The sequence below is a fragment of the Daphnia pulicaria genome, chromosome 7 (assembly GCF_021234035.1).
Source record: "Daphnia pulicaria isolate SC F1-1A chromosome 7, SC_F0-13Bv2, whole genome shotgun sequence".
NCBI lineage: Eukaryota > Metazoa > Arthropoda > Branchiopoda > Diplostraca > Daphniidae > Daphnia > Daphnia pulicaria.
The window spans coordinates 9257813-9282706 of record NC_060919.1 but is presented as its reverse complement, the minus strand read 5'-3'; the positions used below and the strand labels follow the sequence as shown (position 1 = coordinate 9282706).

Sequence of the window (24894 nt, the reverse complement as noted above, 5' to 3'; positions counted from 1 at the left end):
GGATATTTCAATTCATGATTTCTCAATTAATACAGCGTATTGTTAGATGCCCTTTGGCTTTATTGCGTATTCTCTGCCATATTTTGAAAATCATTCATTAGTTTTCGTTAGAATTTCTTCGTTTTTTATAATTGTAAAATGAAAAAATATACTTTTTTGTCCGGCATTCGAGTATCCGAGATGCTGTCCGGATTCGTTTTTTTACCCTAAGTAGCGACTAGAAAAGAAGTTCTAACTTTTTAAGTTCTGAGTCTCACTTGATAGATAGTGATAGTAACGTGAAGGGAATGATCCTTGTGATTCCCGTACTAAGTTTATTTCGATCACCCATCATAACAAGTTATTAAGGATATATACGCAAAAGAAATGGCTTCTTTTAGTGAAGAACTAGACCACATGTCTAAGCCATTATGGGTAGCTCCCAATGGTCATATTTATCTGGAATCTTTTTCGCCTGTTTACAAACAAGCTCAAAAAATCAACAAACAAACAAGCTAGTTTGTACAAATGCCTCTTTAAAGGTTGTAAGCAAAAAACCAACAAGGACTCCAAAATATCTGAAAATCAAGAATAGTTAAAGAGGCAATGGAAAACGTCATTATCTGGTAAACTATTGTTTTTTAAATTATAGTTATCAGTGACGACCATGAGTCGGTCGAAGATGTACAACGGCCGTTTAGCACTGATATTTTTGAGCGACATGTGCAGCAGGTTATCGAAGAAGATTTTCCAGAGAGGCAAAACGCCAAAGCACCAGCCGTTCAGATTATCTCTTCGAAACTAAATCAGGTTATGAACAGAGAGGTAACGACAACAACCAAGAACACAACCGAAGCTGTCCCCGCTCCCTATGAGGTAACTTTCTCTCCCACGATTGATTTCTATTTCCGTCCGCATTTGTTTACTCTAAAATAACTTGACATTCTGTTTTCTTCAACAGCACAAGGTCCGTCAATTGCTGGCAGAGGGTAAAGCAGTGTCTTACGAAAAAGCTGAACTTGCTGCTAGACTTATGGATCTGAAGTTTGACGAGGACGAATCGATTTATGCAGCTAACGAATGCGGTTCGCTCTACATGGCTATATCTTATTTACAACAGGATTGCGAGTTATGCGCTAGTAAATACGGTGTCAAGGAGGTAATATTAACAAATCAACTGAAGAAGTTGGTGACTCCATCGTGAATTTGAAATGTCTCCTAGATGGTTTCTATGCTTCATTGCACTCATCGATGTTGCCGAGGATGCGCACAGACTTATTTTTCCACACAAATTCGTGATCGAACGATCGTGGATGCTGTATGTCCGTTTTGTTCCGAGCCAGCAAATCTTGCTGAGGACGATGAATTAGCGATGGACTATTTCACTCATCTGGACATAATGCTTAAGGGAATCGTACCGCACGATATTCACGAACTCTTTCAGCGTAAATTGCGTGACCGCACTTTGGCCAAGGATCCGAACTTTAAGTGGTGCAATAAGGTAAAAAAAAAAATCTTTTTATCTTTTTCCATTCTAACGCTGTGGTGAAATTTTTGGTAGTGTTCATCTGGGTTTATCGCAAATCCACGTCAAAAGCGAATAATATATGTCCAGATTGTCGAGCCGTTACTTGCGCAACTTGCCGTAAGCCAATAAGTAAATCGCCTTGAAGCAAATGGCACTTACTATATAATAAATTTGGATTTTGTTTTATCTCTCACTAGTGGGAGAAACAACACGAAGGTTTGACTTGCGAAAAATTTGCCGAGTGGAAAGAAGCTAACGACCCGGAATATCAAGCCGAAGGGTACATTGATAAATTGATAAACCAAATTTCTGATAGCTATAAACTAACTCATTTCATCATTTAAATTAAATTTAGACTGGCTAAACATTTGGCAGAGAAGGGAATACGTTGTCCACAATGCCGTTTCCAGTTTTCACTAACTCGTTGAGGATGCATGCACTTCACTTGCACTCAGTGCAAATGGGGTTGGGGTTATACGTCCATAAAAGCAATGAAACTTTTAATAATTTATTACAAAATCCCGCAACAGAATTTTGTTCTGGGTGCGACCGGCAGTTTTTTATGGGTTCCCGGTGTGGAGTTGGGCCATTTTGTGACAAACTTGGATTGCACGCCCATCACCCTCAAAATTGTCTATCTACGAGACAAGGAGCCGCGGGATCTCCAAAAGCTTTTGACGGTATGGTGGAAGCTATATATCGCTGAGAACCATTTGAGTTTACACAAAATATTTGTATTTTTCATTGCTGCTTGGTTTATTAGGAACATGGAGTTCCATTCATGACTGAGCCACATGATTCAACAGAAGGACCTAAACAGTGCGTTGTCCAACTGCAGCGAGAAACATCAGAAGGATTGGTCGATGATGTCTGTTCCAACGAAGTTAAAGAAGGGCAGGCTGAACTTTGCAGGTGAGACGCTAATAGCTGGGCAAGTTGAATTACATAAGAAAGACAATTTTACTGGTGGGAGAGGATGTTTTCTGAAATAAAATCTCTGCGGGTGATTGGACTGAAATAAGGCTCCATTATGTGGAATACCTTGCGGCCTTGATCACGAAAAACGATGTGGATCCCTTGGATATCTTTAGCTCAGATGAACTTGAAACGTTAATACAAACGGCCAGCATTCGGCGGCCATCTCGGAATCTTCCACCGAACGCACCTCTTGTGTCATACCGCCGTAGACTACTTGAGGTATCATTGAATTTGTTATTTGTTTTTGTTTTTTGTTTCACTAGGCACATAATCCCAACAATTAACTCAAACATGAAGAGAAGTGGAAATTGGCTGTTAGCAAGATGACTAGTAAAGATAACATTGGAATTATTCATCGTGTTCCAACTATTCAGCATATTCTCAAACAATCTGACTTTGATAACTACGTTGCTATTGGTAAAAAAAATTTACACTACAACATTTCTGTTTTCAATATATTTATATTTTTAATTTTTATTGGAATTTCATCATCGTTACAATGTTTAATCAGTTGAAAGACTTTTCAGCCAAGGAAGTCTGATTTTCTCTCCAAGACGTTTGAATTTGACTGACAACACTTCGAATGTTACTGTTCTTAAAAGTGACAATCTGACAAGATTGTAAAATACTGGTGATATTGTGATTTAATGAATGACACACTGAAAAATTCAGTAATCATAATTGTTTTTCATTTTTGTCTATTTGTCTTATGATTACCTCTTCTCTTGCTTAACTTGAAAAATAAAAACAAAATGTCTGAAACTGAACATTCAAGTTCAAAATTTAAATTTTATTTCTTAAAAATTTACAGTTCATTACAAAGTACAAGCGATTTCAATTATACACTATTCTATTGATTTTTGAATGTATGACAGTATGATGCTATTCTTGTTATACTGTTTAAACAGAAAAAAAGCAGACAGAACATTTGATTTTGTTTAAGTTGACGTTTGGAAATTAGAATGAAAAAAGCAAAGTTATAAGAAATACAAATTTTTACTACTAGGTGTCGCACTGAAATAAGCGGAGAAATAAGCGAAAAAATTTTAGGGCCTCACACGCTATTAAAAATCTGACTTCTAAACATCGGGGAAACTTGCAGTCTGAAATTGATGGTTTTATCACGATATAATAGGAAAGGTACACTCTCGCGCTTTCCCATTCTCTTGGAAGAAACGGTGGTGTTTAGTAAAGGGTCTTAAGATTCCCTGCAAGGTTTGCTAGGGTTGATCGCTTCTCGGGGGTATAGTAAAAATAGGGGTTTTTGGTTCATAATCTATAAAATTACAAATCAATGTGTCAAAAAATTGATTACTTTTAAGCTTTATTTATTTCTCTATCCTTAAATACCTAATTCATCTAGATGAGGCAATTTTTAAATGTTAAATTAGTAATTGAAATTCGGATTTTTTTGAAAATCGCGCCAAAAAAAACAAATCAAATGTGTTTTTTATTACCTATATTTGTTTATTCTATTATAAAGTATGAAAGATGAATTTTCAAATTCATTTTTAATATTTTTAAATTCATATTTAATATTTTCAAATAAATTATATTCTGATTAAAAAATTTAATACAACCATCAATTAATCATGCCAACCAAAACCTAACGGAAAACAACTTGACACCAAGCGGACCATCACAGACTGGCACCAGCATGAAACAAAACAAGTTAAATTCCCCCGATAAGATTTTTATCGTTTTTGCATTCAGTGTTATGCATTTCTCAATTATTTTCCAATTCCACCGTCTTTTTATATTTCCGTCGATCAATAATTTGGCAAAGTACAGTTCCCTACCCACAGATGGCTATGGCTTGATGTGCAGAAAAACAAAACAAAACATTGATGTCACTGTCTGTTACATAATCGACATGTTCGTTACGTTATATTTTAAATAGCAGTACGAGATTATTTAATCCTCGCTAGTTTAAATTCAAAATTTTGTGCATATAACTAGTCAATGTGGATGGAGAATTCGCTAAAATGATTCCAGCTTGTAAATCCTTTGGCGTTTCGCAGATTTTAGACCACAAAACAAGCACTGCAATCTTGTGAATTTCACTAGAACAAAATTTCTGCATTCAATTTAAAATTAGGAAATTAAAAGCCTCTTGCTATATTTTATTTTCAATTTTTTTCAAATTTCATTATTGCCAAACATCACAGCAGACTCCTGGTAATGCTTTAACAACTAACTAGAACAAGTCATAAAATTAATTCTGAAAATGGAGACTGTTGTTCAGCTTGTGAAGCTCTTCATTACCCTAATACCCTAGTTTGTATGAAGTACCCTAATTTGCATGAAGCTCTATAGAGTGTTCCCAAACATAGGGATCCATTTTAAACCTACCCTTCTCTTGGTAGGAAAAATTTGAAAAAAATCAGCTTAATGCTACCCATAATGGCTACGGCAAAAAAAATTCGTCAAAATCCAACAAAATTCGATTTTTTGGAACGTTTCGCGCGGATTCCCAAACTTTAGGTAGGAAAGATATAAATTTTATATTGTGTAAAAACCAAAAACAAATGAGGGCGCTGACCTGAATAATTGTACGAAGAATGATTATCTGTATTAACTTAAAAAACATGAACAAAAGCAAAACAAATGGACACAATGAGCAATTTTTATATTAATTAATTTTTAAGAAAAAGGGGCTCCGTCCGACGAGGCGTTCGGCCACCGGAACACATTGCGAACGCTTCGCACTAACTGGTCGACCTCAAACAACTCAAGTCATTCACATAAAATAATAGAATAAATTTTACACTATGCGGAGTCTCTGGAGTGTTCTTCTTGAACGTTGTTTGTTTGTTCGTTTTTTTTTCTTTTCTTTCTTTCGTTCGTCTTTTTTGTTTTTCTTTTCGTTCTTTTTGTTTTCGGATCTCTGCTGACGCTGCAGATATATCTCTTCTACTCGCACGCTGTCAGTGTCTGACTCGGAAATGGTTTTCCAAACGCTGGAACAACAAAAACATAAAAATGTTAGTTAAAAAATTTCGCAGGATCACGTGGATCAATTTGTACCATTTGATGAAAAAGTCGGGGAGAAGGACAACTCCTGGGACCAGGATCAATCCCATCCAGAAGACGGGCGAGGACAGGATCAAGTGGGAAATACCGGCCATGTCGGCATCCGCAATCAGTGGTTAGCCGGGCCAGCAAACCAAGCTACTCTATAAAAGAAAGCCATTAGAGTCAATCGAATAAACTTGACATTAGTAAAATGGTTTTACCTGTAAATCGCTAAAAAGAGAATCCACGCCAAAACCGATCCTCCGTAAGCCAATGTGGAAAACCACGTCCACGAGTAAGTATCCAGTGCGGCCTTGAGGCAGACCGTGACCACAACATAAGTGTAGATGATGTTGCCCAGAATGACGTAGCTTCCATCCATACCATTGGTTAAGATAATGCCTTCATCAAAGGCCATCAGCGGTAGCCAAAACAACAACGCGGAATGGATCATAGCTATAAGGGAAAATAAAAATTTACATCACATCTCATCTGAGCGGAAAAAAATTTATGAGCGAGAATACCATTAGACATCCAGTACCAGAAAACCTTGCCATTGAAATACTGGGCTGCCTGTGAGGGTTTGTAGAGTTTCGGGTAATTGTAGGAAACAATGGCAGTGCAACGCCAGTCAAACAGTCCCAGGGCTAAAGGTGCCCCACCAGTGAACAGTATGTTGTAAAGACCAATGGCCCATCGCTCTAAGAGGATCTGGCCGGACCAGGCAGAGTAGTACGCGAACCAGAGCTCGATCATGTAAAGGGTTATATTCTTATAGAAAGAGTATAGAATGAATTGGCTCTTCAGGGTCTTTGAATGTAATAATGGATCAGGTGGAAATCAATATAATTCAAATCAGTTTTTCACGCTGATTCTAGCAGTATTTTTATTTATTTTTTAATTATTATTTCCCCAAGTAATATATCTTCATAGTTGAGATAAACTCCCCCCATTAAAAACGCACCAATCCATTTTTGTGGACGACGTGACCTTCATCCAGATCACCCTTTTCGTGTTCCCCCTTTTGGCCCTTAGGGCAAAAGAGGGTTGTAGGCAGGACGGTAGAGAGGGGGAGAGACATGGTTGCACTGATTGGCTGATGCGTCTAAGCGGAAGATTGAGCGTTCACAGTTTAAACTTGTTTGTGCGGCGCACCTCCCACGCTCAAACTTAGTTGAGCTGTGCGCCACTCAAAAGTTTGAGCTTGGGAGGTGTGCCGCACAAACTTTGAGCCGCTCGTTGCAAGACTGGCTACATCAACACTCCTCCCTTAACCGTAAACTGGAAAACAAAATTAGGATAAATTTATCAATTCAAGGTTCCGTACTTAGGCTCCGGGATTTCTCTGATTGTTGGAAAGGGTAAATGTCAGTCTTTTGAAGAATTTGGGCCTGGAATAGAAAGCACAGATATTGATTTACGAGAGATTTCGAAAGCATCGCGTGATAAAGCTTACTGTTGCCGTTTTCTGGACAATACCAATATCTTGAAATAAGTTTCGCAACCAGGCTACTTTTCTTGTTGTCTCTTATGCTTTAACATACCCCGCTTCTGTTGTGGACAGAGAAACACACTGCTGTTGTCGGCTTCCTCAAGTCACCGGTTCACCGTTTAACATGACAACATAACCAGTAGTAGACTGGCGTATAATTGTGTCTCCCTCATTGTCAGCGTAACAAAAGGCAACAAGAGTGTTGTTGTTGTTGCTACCGAAACAGATCCCATAGCTTTCTGAACCCTATACATATGCCAAAATACTATTAACAGCGTTTTTGTTGGATTTGTCTTGGACGAATGTTTGGCCAACAGCAAAATTAATGTCAGACGGGTCACACATAAATGAATGACAGCTCCCACAGCAGTACGATAAGTATATTTCTTCAATGAATTCAAAGGATGTTGAGAAACAGTTAGGCGACTATTTGAGTCAGCTGGGGTGCTAACTGCATCACAAGTTTGCATATTAAATGCGAACAAAAGATTTGCAACATACGATGGTTGCACATACAATTTACGGTTGGTCCGGTCACGAGTAATATGAAATCCAACGAAACGATCAACTTCTTTAGGTTTGATTTCAAAATGAGTTTGAGGTTGGGAGGAGGAAAAAAGATCAGAGACAAGTTGGGCATCGTTACATACCAATATAATCAAATTCAGGTTTTTAATAAAAGATTCAGCCTCATCATGCCAATAACAGTTTTTCCATAGTGATTCCACAAGATTTTGGTCGGCATAAAACTAGATAAAGACAAAGTTACTGTCAGACAGTAAAATTATTTTACCTTTTTATGATTAACCTACAACTAATAAACACTAAAGATGCATAAAGTGGAATTATGGAATAACCACTGATCTCTCATGACTCTGGTTGCTGGCTATTAAGCATCATTTAATTTTTAAACTTCGTAAATATCAATTATATATTTTACATAGGAAGATGGCTCCTATTAAAAATCGTCAACTTGGTTTCAACGTGGTTCCAGAGCATTCTAGATAATATTGTACCTTAATGAAGTGCAAATGTGTAATCCAATAGGTAGCTATAACCATACCATAAGTTGGTTAATATATATTTTTCAGTTAGAAATTTGCCTTTCAAACATCGTTCGTGGAGAGTTAATTCTTTCCATTTTTTGTTTTTAACAAACTTAGTGTTTCTATTCAAACACCACAAGTTGAGGCAAATTATTGATGAATTAAAACTACTTGATGTTGGTGTAGAAATTGAGGTGAAGGCTTTCCATCGAATTTGCAGATAATTTAGCAAGCCACCAAATCGGCAAATCGGCTTCAGAAAATGTCGGCCTTGCTTGGGAATTCATAGCGAAATCAAAAAAAAATATTATTCAAATTTTTTACTGTACGCCGTCTCACAAGGACAACGAGCAGTCTGCAGCTATGGAGAACGTTTAGCTTTCGAAGCATTACTCGTGGCTGTATGGTCTTCATAACACCAAAATATTGAACAAACTACATATTTGTCCCGTATTTTGTGGATTACCCCCCGAAGTGATGCACGAAGGAGTCATCCGGTCAGTAATCCGAAGTAACTCCATCTATACTAACTACTTCTGTAGTACTGTACTACTTCTGTGTAGCAATCAATGAATTAATTACTGATAACTTGGAATTTTTTTATGACAACATAAAATTTTTATTGGCTTCTGAGATATTGCGATGAGGTACTACATTGGGTTTCAGTTTCAGATATCCGATACCATTTTTGAATTTATTATATTCTTTCAAATTTCAAACTAAAGATGTGATTGAAAAACGTTTTACTCAGTCTAATTTTCAAAATAGTTACCTAAAAATATTTATCGCACATTTCTGGAGAGAAATTACAGCTTTCTGGTTTCTAGACCTAATGCAATGAACCTTACTTTCATTTTTTCAACATATCTGGGATATTGTAAAAACTTAAGTTACGCATTATTCCTTAGACCACCAGTACATTTAGGTACCAAACATTTGTGGTTCTTCATGTTTCTACATAAAAAAACTTAGACTTCTAATTTTAAAAATTTGAAACATCCCAAATTTTACGTTATTTCGGTAAGAAGTGTCTTCATTTCCAGGACTGTCCACCAAAAATGGCGAAGATCAGTTTTAACGTGGGAGGAGCCTATCACCACTTTGAAGAGAGATAAGCCTTCGCCCCGAAATAATAATTTTAAAATTAAAAAAAAATACCATGAGAATCTGCGTACAAAACTGATTCAAATGTTTTTTATTTCCACCTGATCTCTTATAAATGCAAAGACCCTCTTCAAGAATCAGTATTATTTGTACTTATTTTAATTTAAAATCCCCAAAAGATAACGTTTGCAATCATTTTTAACATAGTTTGTCGCGAGGGAAGATTTACATTTATATGCAAAGTACTGAAAACCAAACAATTCGTTTCTCACATCCAACAAGCTTTCAAAATCACTCTAGATGGTTCTTTTATAAAAGCTAGTCGATCCAAACAATCTTAAAAATGGTCGAAATTTGGTTTACTCCTGCAATGTTTTAGAAGACCTGAAAACAATTAAGATTTATTTATAGCATCTGAAACGAGTGTAAGTGATGCCTTTGTAATAAATTAAACTCCGTGAAAATAAAATAGTATAATCATGCTCTTGTTTCTTACTTTATGCTTTTTCCCTTTATAAAATTAATACACATAGTTTTTTCCCATTGTTATTTAATTGGAATTTAGAATTGAGAACAACAAAGAAATTGTTTCTTGTCATCCATCATCACTACTCCCTGAGACATATATCACACAGGATAACTATAATGAATGCATTCAGAGGAAGATCCATTGATATTAGCTTCAACAATGTTAAAGAAATTCTCTTCTTGAAAGGTAAGACAACATTGAGCAGCAACGCATTGGAGTATCTTCAATGGAAGAATTTTATTCATTCTTGTTCCAGAAGTTCTTAACTGAATAGAATGAGTTGGAGAAAATAGCAAGATTGCTGGCGACTACTTCAGACTATTCATTCTCGATGAAGTAGGGAAAAAAAATCCGGAAGTTGATTGCAGAGAATTATTTGGATTACATTCATAGTCAGAGTCGTGAGCCATAGCATAGAGACCGTTCTAAGTTGGGCCATAGCGAATGTCTTAGTTCATTGTCACCTCTTGAGGTAAGCAAGGTACTACTGATTAACGATCTACTACTAGATTTTTCAGGTACTATTTACCAATGATCTGCTCCTGGATTTTCTCAGAAATGGGAAAATCTGTCGAAGAGCGAAGGATATATCTAGCCGAGAGGCACGCACCAAATACATGAGGTTTTCTATAGCCTCTCTGTATGGCAATCGGTAGAGCTTTCTTCCATTTTCTTTTGACGACGTGTTCCAGGAAAATGTCAGGCCTCAACAGTGCTCAGGCGTAAACCACACTCTACGAAGAAAGTATAAAATATGGCGTTACATACTCTGGATGCTTGCTTTAGTCTACATCAGAACTTATGTAGACGACAGACTAAAATTTATTTTTCTGAACCGACAAAACCTTTCAATTGTTGGAAGTAAGTTCCCTCATCAGTTACGGAAATGAAGGCTTCATGCCAAGTTTGATTATCTCGAAATATTTGGAAGCGAATAAAAATGAGTGATAGTTCAATACTGGCTAGAATTTTTCTCGGTAATCAATGCTGTAAATGTGTGAAAAACCCTTATTCAATTATCTGGCTTTGTAGCTGCAATTGCATTTTTTACTGAAGTTTCGGTCACAGAATTGCCAGCTTGAGTCGAAACGTAAGATTGCTTAGGTTGAACGTCTTAAAATAAAGTTTCAAACTCCCTCTTAATATGAGTAACGGTGTTTCATCCATACCAATATTAGACGATGAATGTTTTTCAGCTGTAGGTGGGAAAAAATTAAAAACTATAAAATTTGTGAATTCTATTGAAAAAACTGATTTGTTATTTCAATTCATCAAGAAACACATCTCTAAGGATTTAATTTGTTTTCTTCCAACGTAATTCAAAAAATGGTAGTACTTTTGAGTGATTGCATATGCATACCCATAAAAAATATGATGCTTTTCGAGTCAAGTTTCCGTCGGTAGCTTTAGGAATGATAAATGAACGCGATGGATCCAGGAATCTGCAGATGAGAGACATTTTGTCTTGGGCCACGCAATATTTTATATAGAGTAATTGATGAGATGGTATTAATACTTATGTGATTTCGAGTGTTGACAGCACAGGTAATTGCTTTTCCACGGAATTCCCAGAAGAAAATGTTAAGCATGTAGTAGATGGTTGCAACCAGCTTCAACGATCGTGCGATTTCCTCTCTCTTCCACACTAGTAATGTTCTGGGATGATGAGTTGTGCTGATAAATTTAAAATTTACGCTAATCCAAAATAAGGCAGCACAATATTGAATGTAAATGTTACTGAACCCTGTTGAGAATATCCAAATATACTTAGAAGAAGGCGGAGGCAGAGGCCCAAAGTACCCGGGCCACTGAGGTCTTGTTGTATTGTCCGTGGTTGTTCGACAATAACTATATAGTGTTGACCTTGTATATTCAGCTGTTTCTAAGCAAACAAAAATAAAATAAAACAATGGGAAGCAGCCACTTGGTGTTATCTCCTCTTATTCCATATTCAGATCTCTCCTGCACTCATACAGCAAACATGTCAGAAGAAGGCTCTTCGACGTTGACTAGCTCGTCTGACTCAAGCTTGAATCCTTCAGGTAGAGGAAATTGTCTAAATGGGTAGTGACCGCCCTAAAAGATAAAGAAAACAGGGACTTCTCTGCTACCCCATCTTAGCCGCGATTTTCTACCCCCGCACGTTTGACTTCAACACCAATATTGACACCAAAAAGAAGAGAAGAAAAGAGAGTATCGAAAGATTCCTTTTCGTAAGTTTTTAGACTTAGCAAAGCCAATTTCTTCCTTTCGAACGAGAGAATTTAAATTTATTCTAATCGGACGTCAAAGTGACCTTGACAGCAGTCAAACTTTGGTCATCACAGTTAAAAGAGATATCCTTCAGGTGATTGCATGACATTCTGCCCCAAATCTACCTTGGATTCTTCTATTCTACTAGACGACCACAAGAACCTAATTGAAGGAGATCACCCGTTCGGCCCAGAGTTTTCACTGGTGTACCAGTCACGGTAGCTCCAAATGACGTCGAACGGCATTATTATTTTGAGCGGTGGCCCACATCAACGAGTCAGCAATCAGATGAAAGATCCCGACAGCTTCGGGGTTCAGACGGACAGATATTGAGAGTATCAATTATTTTCGTCAATTCTCTTGTTTTTGGAGGTCAATTTATCGGACGAATTACTGGTGTAAGATACTAACAAGACACTACACAATTTTCTAATTCTACCACGAATTTCCGGAATTCAGTGGTGGGCGATGCACTGGTTAAAATAAGGCCTAATCGCATAATTTGACGCTGCAACTCGCAGACAACGAGGGCGTGGCAACAGACGCATAGAGTTGTTTACACCCACCTTTCCAAGCCAAGACCATGCGCACCAAATCCGTGAGTGGTAACGTTCCAGTGGGCGAGCAAAAAAAATTAAAAACTCTTTGATTTTGAGCCCCCAAACCCCCCCCCCCCTGTGTTGGCTAAGCCTTTAGGCTAAGCGGCCTTGATCAGCATTTTCTTACTAGCTCAATTCCTATTACGCGTTGCAAATTGGCGAAACGAAAAATATTGAAACTTTTTACCGTTTACCCTGAGTTAACTAGGATAATCGCCGATGATTAGGTCTACAATCAATTGGCTTCATCCGTCTAAAAACACACTCCAGGAAGCAACAGGTGCTAGAAATTTCAGCAGACCTACCACGGCATTAATCCACACTTTTTAGCGTAGCCATCCGGAATTTCACGCCAAAGCCGAGCCTTCCTCCGATCGTTACTTGAACCCTGTTGCTGCAACAATTAAGTATTCGGACACCTTCTTACCAATCCCCCTAAGCACAGTGGCTTATATGGGGTCGAAAAAAATGCTGATCCCTTGTCAGTCGGAAATCGGAAATTCTGATATTCCTGTCGGAAAGCTTCAATGAGTGGAATCGGATAGTAATGGCGGCTCTTCGGCACAAGACAAACGAACAACTATCGTTACATTTCGTGGCTTTGAAGACACAACAGTTAGTGTCGAACAATTACGGACAATAAGTAATTGTTCGACGCGTGCAATACTCTTAGTATCAATAGGAGTTATTAATTTCTTGGTTGGAAAGTACACCCACACTTCCATTTGCCGAAGAATGAAGACCAAATTGTTTTATTCTGTCAACGGATTGAGAAAGAGACAACATAGACACATTAGAGATAATTGGAGCTGTTTCCATCTTCCATAAAAGTAAAGCTGCGCAAATATTAGATTGACTTTGCTGGAAGGAAGCTCGAGAAAGCCTTCAAAGTTAGTTCTTCACAACTCGGAAATTATTTACCCATAGAAAGTCATCATGATCAATCGAATCTGGAAAAGCTTGCTCTTAGATCAAAGAAGAGATTCAGTTTACCAAACAAAAAACTAAATTTCCAACCAAAGAAATTCTCATTGGAAAACGCAATCTTGCCTAGTCAGCCAACGTTTTTGTAAATGAGTATTTTTGAAAAAAAACAATGCTTTCCCAATCAATTTATTTGTGGAATTTGTAAAACTGTCTTTTTAAAGATTGGACAGATTGGTGGTTGATATTTTTCGCGCTTTAAAAATAGCAGGATACATTATTGATCTTTTCAATGAACATATCTGCAATTTTTTAGATGAATTAGTCAGTGATCCGATCGAGTCTTGAGATGTTGATGCGTGACGTTCCACAGAATGTGGGATGTACTCTAGTTCCCCGGATTCATTAAAAATGCATCAACCTCAAGTAACAATCGGATCCTGTTTGACCATCTGATGATTTTATTGGCGTTTAGTTTTTGTTTTGTTTTTTGTTACCAAGTTAAGGACCACGATAGCTGCTTGAATTCATTGAGGAAATTACTACGATAATATTAGTCACCGATTGCTTGAAATGTGCAAATCTTGCATTAAATTTTACAGAAATCTAAAGACCTTACTAATAGCTGTTAATTTCAATTAAAACTGTTTTCTTTTAACCCATAATTTGTCCAATAATGAATATTTAATTTTGGAAGGGAACAGAAACAGGGATAACAACGAAAAGCCATAGACTTATAACCCTTAGTTCGGGAATTCTTTTTGCTTTTTATATAATATTTCGATTCCTTGTGACACCAAGAATTTCGTTGTGTCATAAAATATGAAATTTGTGTGGTCGAGTCGCAAAATTTCCCGAAAAATACTATACTGAATCGCTGTCCAATAATCAAAAGCCAATGTTTTTAGGCGGAATTTTACAATTCCTTCATATCATCTGAGTAATTTTAGTTTATAACTGTATTTCTTAAGGTTTTGGAGAGTTTGTCATTTTATAGATATTTTTCAGTTGCTACAACTGTAAAAATTCTCAGATGATTTCAAAATTCATTTTTATATCTATGAATATGTTAATATCAACAGACAAGTGAGATTAATAATATGATAATAAAAATTAGAGTTTATTTTTCTATAGAAATTCTTGCTCCCATATTACTAACTAATTTGCATTAGTGCAACAATTGACAATAGACATGTTGACAATGATTCAATGAGAAGGAAAAATAGTTCCTACTGCGAAATATTCAAAAATATGCAGTAAAAATGGGGTTGAATATGTGCAGAGAACGATCTTATTGACGACACGAAACAAAAATATTCACATTAAATTATTTTCTGGTGAATAATACAATTTCTGAGTGTTAACTTTCATGAGGTTCTCGTTAAACCCCTCTTAAATTTGCAAATAATCAATTACTATAACGAGTGACAAAGGCAATATTTTTTTTCCAGCCTGGCACATAAGGGTTCTTCCCCCTACTGGTTCCAGGAGTAGAGAGACGTACCCTATTAAACTTTCTAAGTTTCTTTTTATTTAACCTTTTTCCATGCCTTTTTGCAATTTAGAATTGTTAAATTAGTGTTGAAACAATTCTAAATAGCCAAGAGAAGAATGTCACCATATCGTTTCAATGGGCTTGGATCGGATGCTGAGTTGCATGTATTTGCAATAGCCACTCCAAATACCAACTCCACATTTTTTACTAGAATTAATTCAAATTTATCTTCGATCACCCCTTTTTGCCTTCTTAGTTTCTTCTCTGTTTCTTCTTGATTTATCCTTTTCATTATTTCCTTGGAGCAGGCAGGTGAGTGTCCAAAATGTTTTGTGTTCCTTAATAAAACTGGCAACTTCAATGGTTAGCCTACTCTTTTTTAATAAGAAAGCTAGCTACTAGTTGAGAATAGAGAAAAATAATGACGTCAACCCCAGCCAGGGCAACCTCGTGGCGGCCATATTTGGGATCACTTGAATTTTTTACCATGTGCAGTGCTTTTAGGGTTTTGAGGTCCCTTAGATTACAGTCTGTAGTTTTATTCTAAAAAATCGGTTGCAGTAATAAAAAGGGGAATTGAATAGGGAATTTTTCATGTAGTTATCTTTTTTTCGGAATTCCCGTTTATTTATTAAATAAAACATACGGGAATACCAATAGAAGAGGGAAGTAGAAAAAATTATTTAGAAGTGTTAATGATGGGAATCGGTGTTATGTTACCGGATGTCGTGTAAATAATTCAAAAGAATTTAAAAGGAAAAAAGAGTAACATATTCCCAAGTTCCAAAGAATTCACTATGAAAATGGCAAGAGTTAATGTCTAAATCGCGAGTTAATACTCTTGATCTAAATCGTCAAGAATCTGTAGTCGAAATTTTGATGTAAACGACGATTGATTAAAGATCTATCAGGATTAATTACTGCGTTTGGATTGAAAACAATTTATACTTGAATGAGAGATCGCTCACCGTAAGACCTCTTCACGACTGCTACGTGATTGGATATGGTGTTTTGCGACCGAATTAATACTCCTTTCAAAGGAGTAATTTGTAGCTGAAAAATAGGAGTTATGGGAAAAGAAATGTGTTGACCTATCTTCGTAAAAGAATGAACAAGGCACAAAAAAAATGTCAAATAAAGAGGCAAAAGATGAAGTTTTGTTTAATCACTCAACAGAAGCAAACAAAAATTCGCGGTTTTAGACGAATGTTTCGTGTTTTGGAATCAAGAGCGAATGATCGAATAGAATCCTATTATATCAATACAAATAATAACTTATTTTTCTTATTTTACACAAACAAATTTATTTTCCCTAGATAGTATGGTGAAATTAGGGAGTTACCACAAACAAATTAGAATTTGAATATTTTATCATGAGCTTTGTTCATATCTGTGCAATGCTCTTCTCTTTAAAACCCCCATGAATCCCATGTTTACAGAAAGGTATAAAAATAATAGTTTAAAATTTTAAACTTTTTCAAAATCTATGTATCTCTACTTAATTGTCCCAATAAATCATTTAAAAAAAATAATAGTTGGAATTCTTTCAGTCTTTTCGTGTAACAATTTTGGTGCAATTCTCATAAGAATAAATGTGTGAAAAAAATAAAACGCACAACCCATTTTTTCCTCGCCAAAATGTGTCCGTTGTTAACACGCGCTCATGGGAAAATGGAAAATTTAAAAAATATTACAGCTTATACATTTAACCACGTACAAGTTCTACCCTAGTTTTATTCTAAAGCTAGTTAACTCCCCTTTTACAAGCACAAATTTGCTTTCAGGTGGAACGTTAGTAGTAAGTTATAAACGCAATTCTAGACACTAATTTTGCATACTTTTCCAAGCGTTCCGTACCATTGAGTGACACACAAGGTGTGCTGCTATTCTAGCAGCTTCGGATTTGTTTACTGTTTTTCATAGTGACTCCTCCAAATCTCGAACTCCTCCAAAAGTGAGTAAGTTGAGTAAGTTGAGAACTTAAGTAAGTACCATCGTCTTTTGTAAAATTGTTCATGCGATGTGGGGGGAAATCAGACAGTTTTGGGGAGAATTGTTGCTGTCAAGCGATTTTCTTTTGTGTTCTTTCTTCCAAAATTAATCTACAGTTTAGTTACACCTGTCTGCTTCATTTTGACATTTCTTATTCTATTGTTTCCTAATTCATTTCTTATTCTATTTCTTATTCAATTTTTGAAATTGTTTTATTTTTTTTATTGAAATTAAAAAAAATTTATTCATTTTATTGACATAAGGAAATTAATGATATTACTCGTTGTGTTTCAAAATTTTTCACACGTTGTGTTTCAGGGTATGTTTGATAACACGATCGCATCTTGAACGAGTCGAAGTCGGTTCTTCCTCGGTAACGGAATGGTCTTAGATTTTTTCTTTACTTCCCTTATCATCCTTGCTCTTGATTTTACGTTGAATCCTGCGTTTAACTGCTTTAGGGAGTGTAGCAGGAATGTTACTTGGGTGGTGGGTGTTTTTCAATAGCAGCAAACGACGTTAAACTGCATTTTTCTTGTTCCCCTTCTCTTTTTTCTTTATGTAGTTTTCTTCAATCATGTTGGTTTCTGGTGAATCTGTCAAGATCCGTGTACTTGCTAATCTACTAGACGCCTGCGTGAACCCGTCGATGGTATAACCTTAGGAAACGGCCGAATACTCTCTAGTCTCACATCATCACCTTAAAGAACAATAATATTGTTGAATGAACAAATGGAATTGAAATTGGTGAAGTTTCCAGCGAAAGCCTCATCAGCGATGTCTTCAGTGGTAGTTGTAGGCTGAGTTTGATCTAAGAAACAAAACAAAATATTTGCGAATGCTAACAGACACTAAGCGTCAAATACAATATGCATGATTTAACTACCTGGTCTGTTCGTTACTAGACTAGGAGTAAATTGAAACGAAGGAATCGCATTTCTATTAAACGGCTAAATTCCTGATTTCTTGAATCCTGCAGTGGTGTTTTCGGTGACAATTTTGAGGACAAAGGGAACTTGTGAAAGACCGGCAATGTCTTTTAGTCGAATGCGTTGACCAGGATTAGCTACTCCACCTCAGAAAAATAAAACTGTTTTAGAAGTTCCCCTGGCTTTGCATCAAAGCCGTTCACAAAAAATGAGGAAAATAATGGCAGAAAAAAATCAACCGCAATTGCCAGCTGTGAATGCACTAATATAAGTATATGAAGAATTACCGAATCCAAAATTGAATTCAGGAAAGAGAAAAACAAGAGAGAAGCTTGGAAAATTCGAATATTGGAAGAAATTTTGGAAACAGAAAAACAGCAGCTACCGAGCTGCTTCCGCTCTTCCCGAGCCCATAAAACCGGATGAGCAGCCGAAACCAGAAGTGAATGAGCAGAAGCTGTGGAAACGGTGTTGCGCCAGTGGTCGCGATTGATGGCAGCTGCTCCAATCTTCGGCCTGATCCTGCCAGTCGTCCAAGTCCTTTAGATAGTCCCATTATTACCTTCCATGTTGTCCGATTCATTTTTTTTCTCTTTAAACCGTTGGGAATGTGTGAATCCGGTGCCTTGTAATTTCAAAATTGTTTTTTTTTGCTATTTAGATTGACTCATGTGTCGTCTGTATTCCTGGATTTCAAAAAAAAATTCAGTTTATTGTTGATATAGATTCTCTCCACCACCACCGCTTATTTCTTTCACCTTAATTATTCATGTTTATTCATTCCAAACATAACAGGGTTGTCTTGTAGGAATGTCTCCGGAAAATTTCTGAACCCGCTCGAAATTGAATCTGGCTAGTATATATAACATAACATAACAAATAACATAACGTAACAAAGAAAACGAATCAGAAATCAGAAAATGTTGGCCTTTTTTTGTGATCCATATAGAAACTTTGTCTCTTAACAATTCGTCGTGACAGAGTGCACGGCTCGCCACATTGTTTAAATTTTTTTTCTGTCGCTAGGTGACAAAGGAAGTGATAGAAGAAAATAAGCTGCTGCTAATATTAGATGACACTGGACTGATAGTGTCATCCCGTTCAGATGCACTTGTTCTAACAGATGCTGTAAGGTATATCCTTTAATGTTTTCGAGCACAATGTAGATTACTCTTTAATCATGATTTTTTAAATGGTGTAATTTATCAATACTGTTTCTTAATTATATTGTTAGTGAGCATACACACAAACAAAAACACATCGTCACTAATTGGGTGCACACAGGCACTGTATTATTCCATTATATTAATTCTCCCAATCTAATCCATATATTTGGTAACTTTATTTTGATTTTTTACATTATAAAATTAAATTGTTTTTCTGCTTTTATTGATTTTTATTTTAACTACTTAATATCTAACTATTTAGCTATGAATCTTGTGTTGGTGTGGAAGTGGATCAAGTGGTAGAAGAAAATAAGGTGCTGCTGGACGAAGGTAGCGTTTTACTCTACAATAAATTGTCAAAGAAGTAATTCTTAAAATAAAAAAGTTATGAAATATTTCTTCCTTGTAGATGAAAAGGTAAGTCTTGACCAGAACTATATTAAGCCCAAGGTAAAAGTTAGTTTTCCCCTTTGTTCGTGGAACTGATGAGTTGGGAAAACGTGAGCGCAATCTTAAATTCGAGCACTTTTGACAATTGTATTTTTTCTTGAATAGGTAACCAAACTCACAATATAGTTTTCTCATTCAGCCTTCACTGAGAGTTCTGCTGAGTGTGTAAGCTCATCTTAAAACCCCAACCTCCAAAGTTCGGCGATCCATTCCCCCAATTCCCCTACTTTCGGAACATTATAATGATAAAGATAAAGAAAATGAACTCTTTATGGAGGAATCGTCCCCGGCTTTCCCCCTAGTCCAGGTGTTTTTTTTTTTATTATACGCCTCATGAAATATTTACAGGATATAGTTTTTGGCCCCCCTATTTTCCTTAAGATGTTTTATTGTATGTATATTTGTTTTCATTCAATCAAAAATGGCTGTAAAAATCAAAGTTATATATTCTTGTCGGAAGTAATACAATATATTTATATTAAAAGTATCTTATTATATATTATTTGAATAAAACATGAATATTTTTAGTGAATACCAATTACAATTAAATTTTTTTCCACTAATAAAAGACGTTTTCTTTATCTAGGTTTTCTCGAAGCAAAGTGCAGAACTCATCACTTATAGGCCAATCACCAAAAATGTGCTATTTTTTAATTCATTTACGAAAAGGATGTATTAGTTTGTGTTACTAGAAACGGTTTAAAAAGATTAAGACAGCAACGCAAAATAATGAATTATATAATTGAAAACTGTGTTCTAGAAGTGTTGGAAGAAATATGTGTCAAAGGATAAAGTTAATTTTTTAAAATTTCGATACTACCAAATTGAAAGTTTCAGTCATGTACCTTCACAATCGGTTATCACCAGGAAACATTCATCAATTAAAAAACGCGTTTGTATTTTTCTTCGAAAAAAAAATCGTGACAAGGAAAACATATCACACGTACAGACGTAAAAAAAAAGTTTCTACAAGTTTGTGAGAGCAGATGAAAAGATAATTGGTCTAACGAGGGTTGAGGCTTCATGGTTGCGATTGGAGATTTGCGTGAAAATCAAATTTGGTATTATAAAGATTGCTTTACAAGGTTTTCGTTCAAGGGAAACCAAAATCTACAAAACAGCAATTAAGTAGTAGCGAAACGATTAAAAGAAAACACAGCGAATGGTTGGAATACCTTTTAGATATTTAACGAGTACAATGCTTTATTATTACCCATTGAAACTTATACGCGATGATTTCCAAATCGTTGCTCTAAAGAACTTTGTCACGAAATGGCTTTGCATGGCTGCAAGCCTTATCTTTGGTGTATATGAAAAAGAAATTGATTGAGCATTTTGGAGAGGACACACAGTGTCACAGCCAAGAAGGAATAAACGATCTCTTTTCATTGAATATCAACACATTCCATAATTAAATAATATTATGCAAATATGAAAGAAACAGTGATCAATACAGAGTTGGAAAAATAAGTATAATTTCTGTGGGCGTAAAACTCATTAGAGATGCCATCCGAAATATGACAACTTCAACAGACACTTACGACGTTGAATTCAACATTATCAACTTCAGAAGAAACTCTAGCGTTTGTGCCAATATCACAAAAAATGTTATTATCAACACTGAACACCAATGCGATCGATAGCGGCCGGCTTCTGCACAGATTATCTTGGCCTAAAAACGAAAAATATTTGAAAATTTTAAGGAATTATTGCGAAAACGTTATAACAAACGATGGAAAATGATCAAAATTAGTGTTTGATGGTTAAGCTATTCCATCTACAAAAGACATGATGCATGTGAAGATAACAAAAACTGTTGGACCAGAAATCGAATGACATGATCCTAATTAACGCTTAAGAATAATTTATTTTCAATTCCAGAAACAAAAAAGGATTTATAATTGAACTAGAAGCCTGAATGAGAAAGGAGTAACTTCTTTTCATATGCAGAGAATGATTCCGACCTAAAAATATCAAATATCACATTATAATGTGCTGTAACAACAACTACTATTGTTATAGGGGAGGGACACTGATCTACTAATCTTATTACTTCACTACTGCAATGAAAGAAATGAAGATATGTACATGGAAAGCGAACCTAAAGCCCAAAAGGGGGGGGGGATATGTAATGTAACTAAACTTAACAAAATCTTTGGAAACAACTTCTGTAATTCACTTTTGTTTTACCATAACTTCATTAGTTGAGACACCACGTCTAAGCCATTAGGTAAAGGAAAAGCTATTCCACGGAAACTCCAAAATATTAGTGTTCACTTTCAACGTTTGTTTAAAATTTTCTTCTTGTATCAATGGAAGAAATGACGCAGCTGGGGAAAGTGCTATGTGCATTGTATATGGTGACTAACCTAATGATGACATTAACTAACTTCGACACACAACTCTCAAGAAGAAAGTAAACAATAATGCTAGAGTTACGAAGTCCATTAAACCAGAAGAGATTCCTCCAACAAAAGTATCTGTTAAGTTTCATAGTAAAAGTACTTAATTACAGGTATTTGTAAAAAAGTTTTATTACCAAACAGTTGAGTTATAATTATTTGTCGTGTACTGTACATAGGTGTAAATGTTGTTGGGAGTAACAAATTTAAAATAAACTGATTATGGATATGTTCCTAAATGCCCAATTATTCTTTTCTAACACCACAGATCTCCAACCAGTATGGCAAGCCGTTTGTGCCACCTTTAAAGGGAAATGTAATAGGTAATGGTGAAGTTAATCGTAATGGTAAACAGTTAACTAATGGGAAACGAAATGATTGTTTTAATGTGAAACAGGGAAGAAATGCGTACATTACCAAGAGTTTGAAATGCTAATTATTTATTTACACTCAAATTAATGTAATTATACGGCTTTAAGTATGAATTACATCAACCATTACAAATTTATTTGTAAAGGTTTATTTAAAAGAAGAAGTAATAATTTTTTAGACTTTTTCCAATCCCGGAATTAGAATGGTCATTCAATCTTGGTTGTTATTAGGTTTTGTCAGTAGTAACTCGACGATTTCGCCATCTAGGGGTAGGAGATGCGAAAACATTTTGGAATAAATGGTGATCCCCGTAGCGTCACCTATCAGTAGGCAGACAAGGCAGTAGACCAGGCGTTGACAGGCAGTAGCCTGGCAATTGACATTCGTTACTTACTTCTGTTCGGACACGTTTTTCGTTCAAAAGATTTTGTTCTACATTCTGCATTTAATAGTTATCATTTCTGCATATAATTCTTAGTTTCCATTTTTCCGTTCACTTCAATCATGGAGGTATCTCTAGAGAGTTTGCAAAGAAGAGAAAAAGGTTTGATTCGGATAATAACCTTGATGTGTTCAAAACTGGTAAACTTTTATTCTCTTTTCAAAATGCATAAAGAGTAAATGGTACTGTTTTCATGAATTTGCTTTGTTTCGACCCCATACGTTTTTCAATGAAAAAATGAGAAGAAGGAAGTAAAAACGCGAGTTTACCTTTGCTACATCTTTTTCCATGTATAGTGGCAAATATTGTGAATATTGCGGAAGTATTAAAAGGATTTCAAATGGACAACTCCTTATAACCACTATTCCTTCCCCTTATTTCCATGATTATTTCACTAGATAGTCTGCTGGCCGCATACCGAACACCATCTGCATCAATCAAAAATACACAATATGCATAAATATCCATATCGAAATGAATTCAAAAATTTACAAATTTATCAATTCATTTCCCTTTTTGGGTAATTTGTTAAAATATAAGGAATTTACAAGGTTAACTGCCGATCGAGGCATTGTACGAGTCTAAAAACTAAAGACCAGTATTTTCTCTCTCAATATTCCCTAGACGAGAAGTTCACTCCATCAAGGGGATGTATACTAAAACGCCGGGTTCGTCTGAAGCAGCTCAATTCATTTTCGCCGCATTTTCCTTTTTTTAACTCGCTTGGGCAATGGAATTGAAAATCTCTTCAGGCGACTTAAAAATCACAAGGCCAAGTGAATTGGGTAGGTATATACGTACCTTCAATTATAACAGAATCGGCCGTTACGTAGACTCCATTGCTGACCGAGGAATTGGAGAACAATAGGACGTAGCCAATAATGATGTAAACGACACAGTGGGTTTTACTCATCCTGGTGAATTTGGCGCTAGGTGATTAAGAAATTGCATCGGCAAGAGAAGTTTTGTTAACTGTATTAATGAGAGATAAATGCAAAACTTTCCAGTGTAGCGCATACGAAAGTCTTCTCTCAATGTACTAGAGCTCTGATTTTCTTCACAGGTAGTCTGATACTGATTCATTTCACGTTTGTGTTCTAGAATTAGAATTGTTTCGCGTGAAATTCCCTTTCCGAGATATTCACCATTTCATTTTATTTGTTGACGAGAGGCATTTTTTAAAAATCTTACTTGTAGCCTATTAGATGGAAATTAATTTTATTCATAATCAACTCCTCCGGAACTCTGGAACTGAAAATACCGGCCTGAATCCATGGATTACCAGGTGACGACCGAACGAATATATCGGGCCACCACCATCAGCCTGTGACAATGAAATATGAAAAATCTTATCTAAATAATATAATACACTCGTTATCTCGTATACCACGCATAACCTGTGGATTCAAAACTGGATTTTAAAAACTCGTTGAAGAAATGAACATTTATCATAGACGTCAAGATGCAATTTAATAGTATTTGAGACAGTATAGCCAATCGTATGACATTCTTATATTTATGAAAACTCTATAAGAGATGCTGATGCTGGGAATGAACACAAAGGAGACACATTAGCGCCGTTAAATATTTGTTGATTAATTAAATAATTTAATGAATTCTGGTTTTCCCATGTGTTTCTTGATCCAAGGCAAAAATGAAGACACCCTGGTGTATACAGAACGATATTCTGCGCTTGCACATCCTGCAACAATAAAAACATATAGCAGTACAAGTCATATAAAATATTGATATGAGACTGTGTAATTGAACGTAATCGTCTGAATCAACTCATCAAGTCCAAAACTGACTATACCGGCCTGAATCCACGGAGAACCTGGTGTCGATCTAACAAACAGCGGACCACCACTATCACCCTGAAACAATTCAAGCATTTTATTCAATCGATCCGTTAAATAACAATATGCTCTTTTTCATTACGTTGCAGGATCCTATGCCGGGAGATGTGGTGCAGAGCATACTGCTTTATTTGATTACGAATCCCCGCAAGAAGAACAATAAGTAGCTTTTAGCGCATTGAGCCTTGCTAATAACTTCAATTGTAGCTTGCTGTAAGTTAGGTGATAGAGATCCACCTGGATTTCAAACAAAAAGACGAAGACATATACGGTGAAAACTCGTAAATTAATAAATTCGTTAAATTCAAAAATCTCTACATTCAATTGCGATTGTGTACGACTT

General features: G+C 35.9%; 3 protein-coding genes across 3 annotated transcripts; 2 read left to right on the top strand and 1 right to left on the bottom strand.

The window, feature by feature from the left end:
* The first annotated feature begins 366 nt into the window (after positions 1-366).
* On the top strand, positions 367-1636 carry LOC124348702 (E3 ubiquitin-protein ligase lubel-like). Its single transcript, XM_046798976.1, has 5 exons — positions 367-427; positions 632-855; positions 941-1138; positions 1202-1480; positions 1541-1636. The coding sequence occupies exons 1-5, from the start codon at positions 367-369 to the stop codon at positions 1634-1636; spliced, it is 858 nt and encodes a 285-aa protein (XP_046654932.1).
* Positions 1637-1998: 362 nt separating this feature from the next.
* On the top strand, positions 1999-2769 carry LOC124348701 (E3 ubiquitin-protein ligase lubel-like). Its single transcript, XM_046798974.1, has 4 exons — positions 1999-2187; positions 2271-2419; positions 2530-2704; positions 2749-2769. The coding sequence occupies exons 1-4, from the start codon at positions 1999-2001 to the stop codon at positions 2767-2769; spliced, it is 534 nt and encodes a 177-aa protein (XP_046654930.1).
* A 2858-nt stretch (positions 2770-5627) lies between these two features.
* LOC124348700 (probable phospholipid-transporting ATPase IA) lies at positions 5628-6256 on the bottom strand. The gene is made up of 3 exons (XM_046798973.1): positions 6025-6256; positions 5722-5956; positions 5628-5661 (listed from the first exon to the last, which is right to left on the bottom strand). The coding sequence occupies exons 1-3, from the start codon at positions 6254-6256 to the stop codon at positions 5628-5630; spliced, it is 501 nt and encodes a 166-aa protein (XP_046654929.1).
* Positions 6257-24894: the final 18638 nt, after the last annotated feature.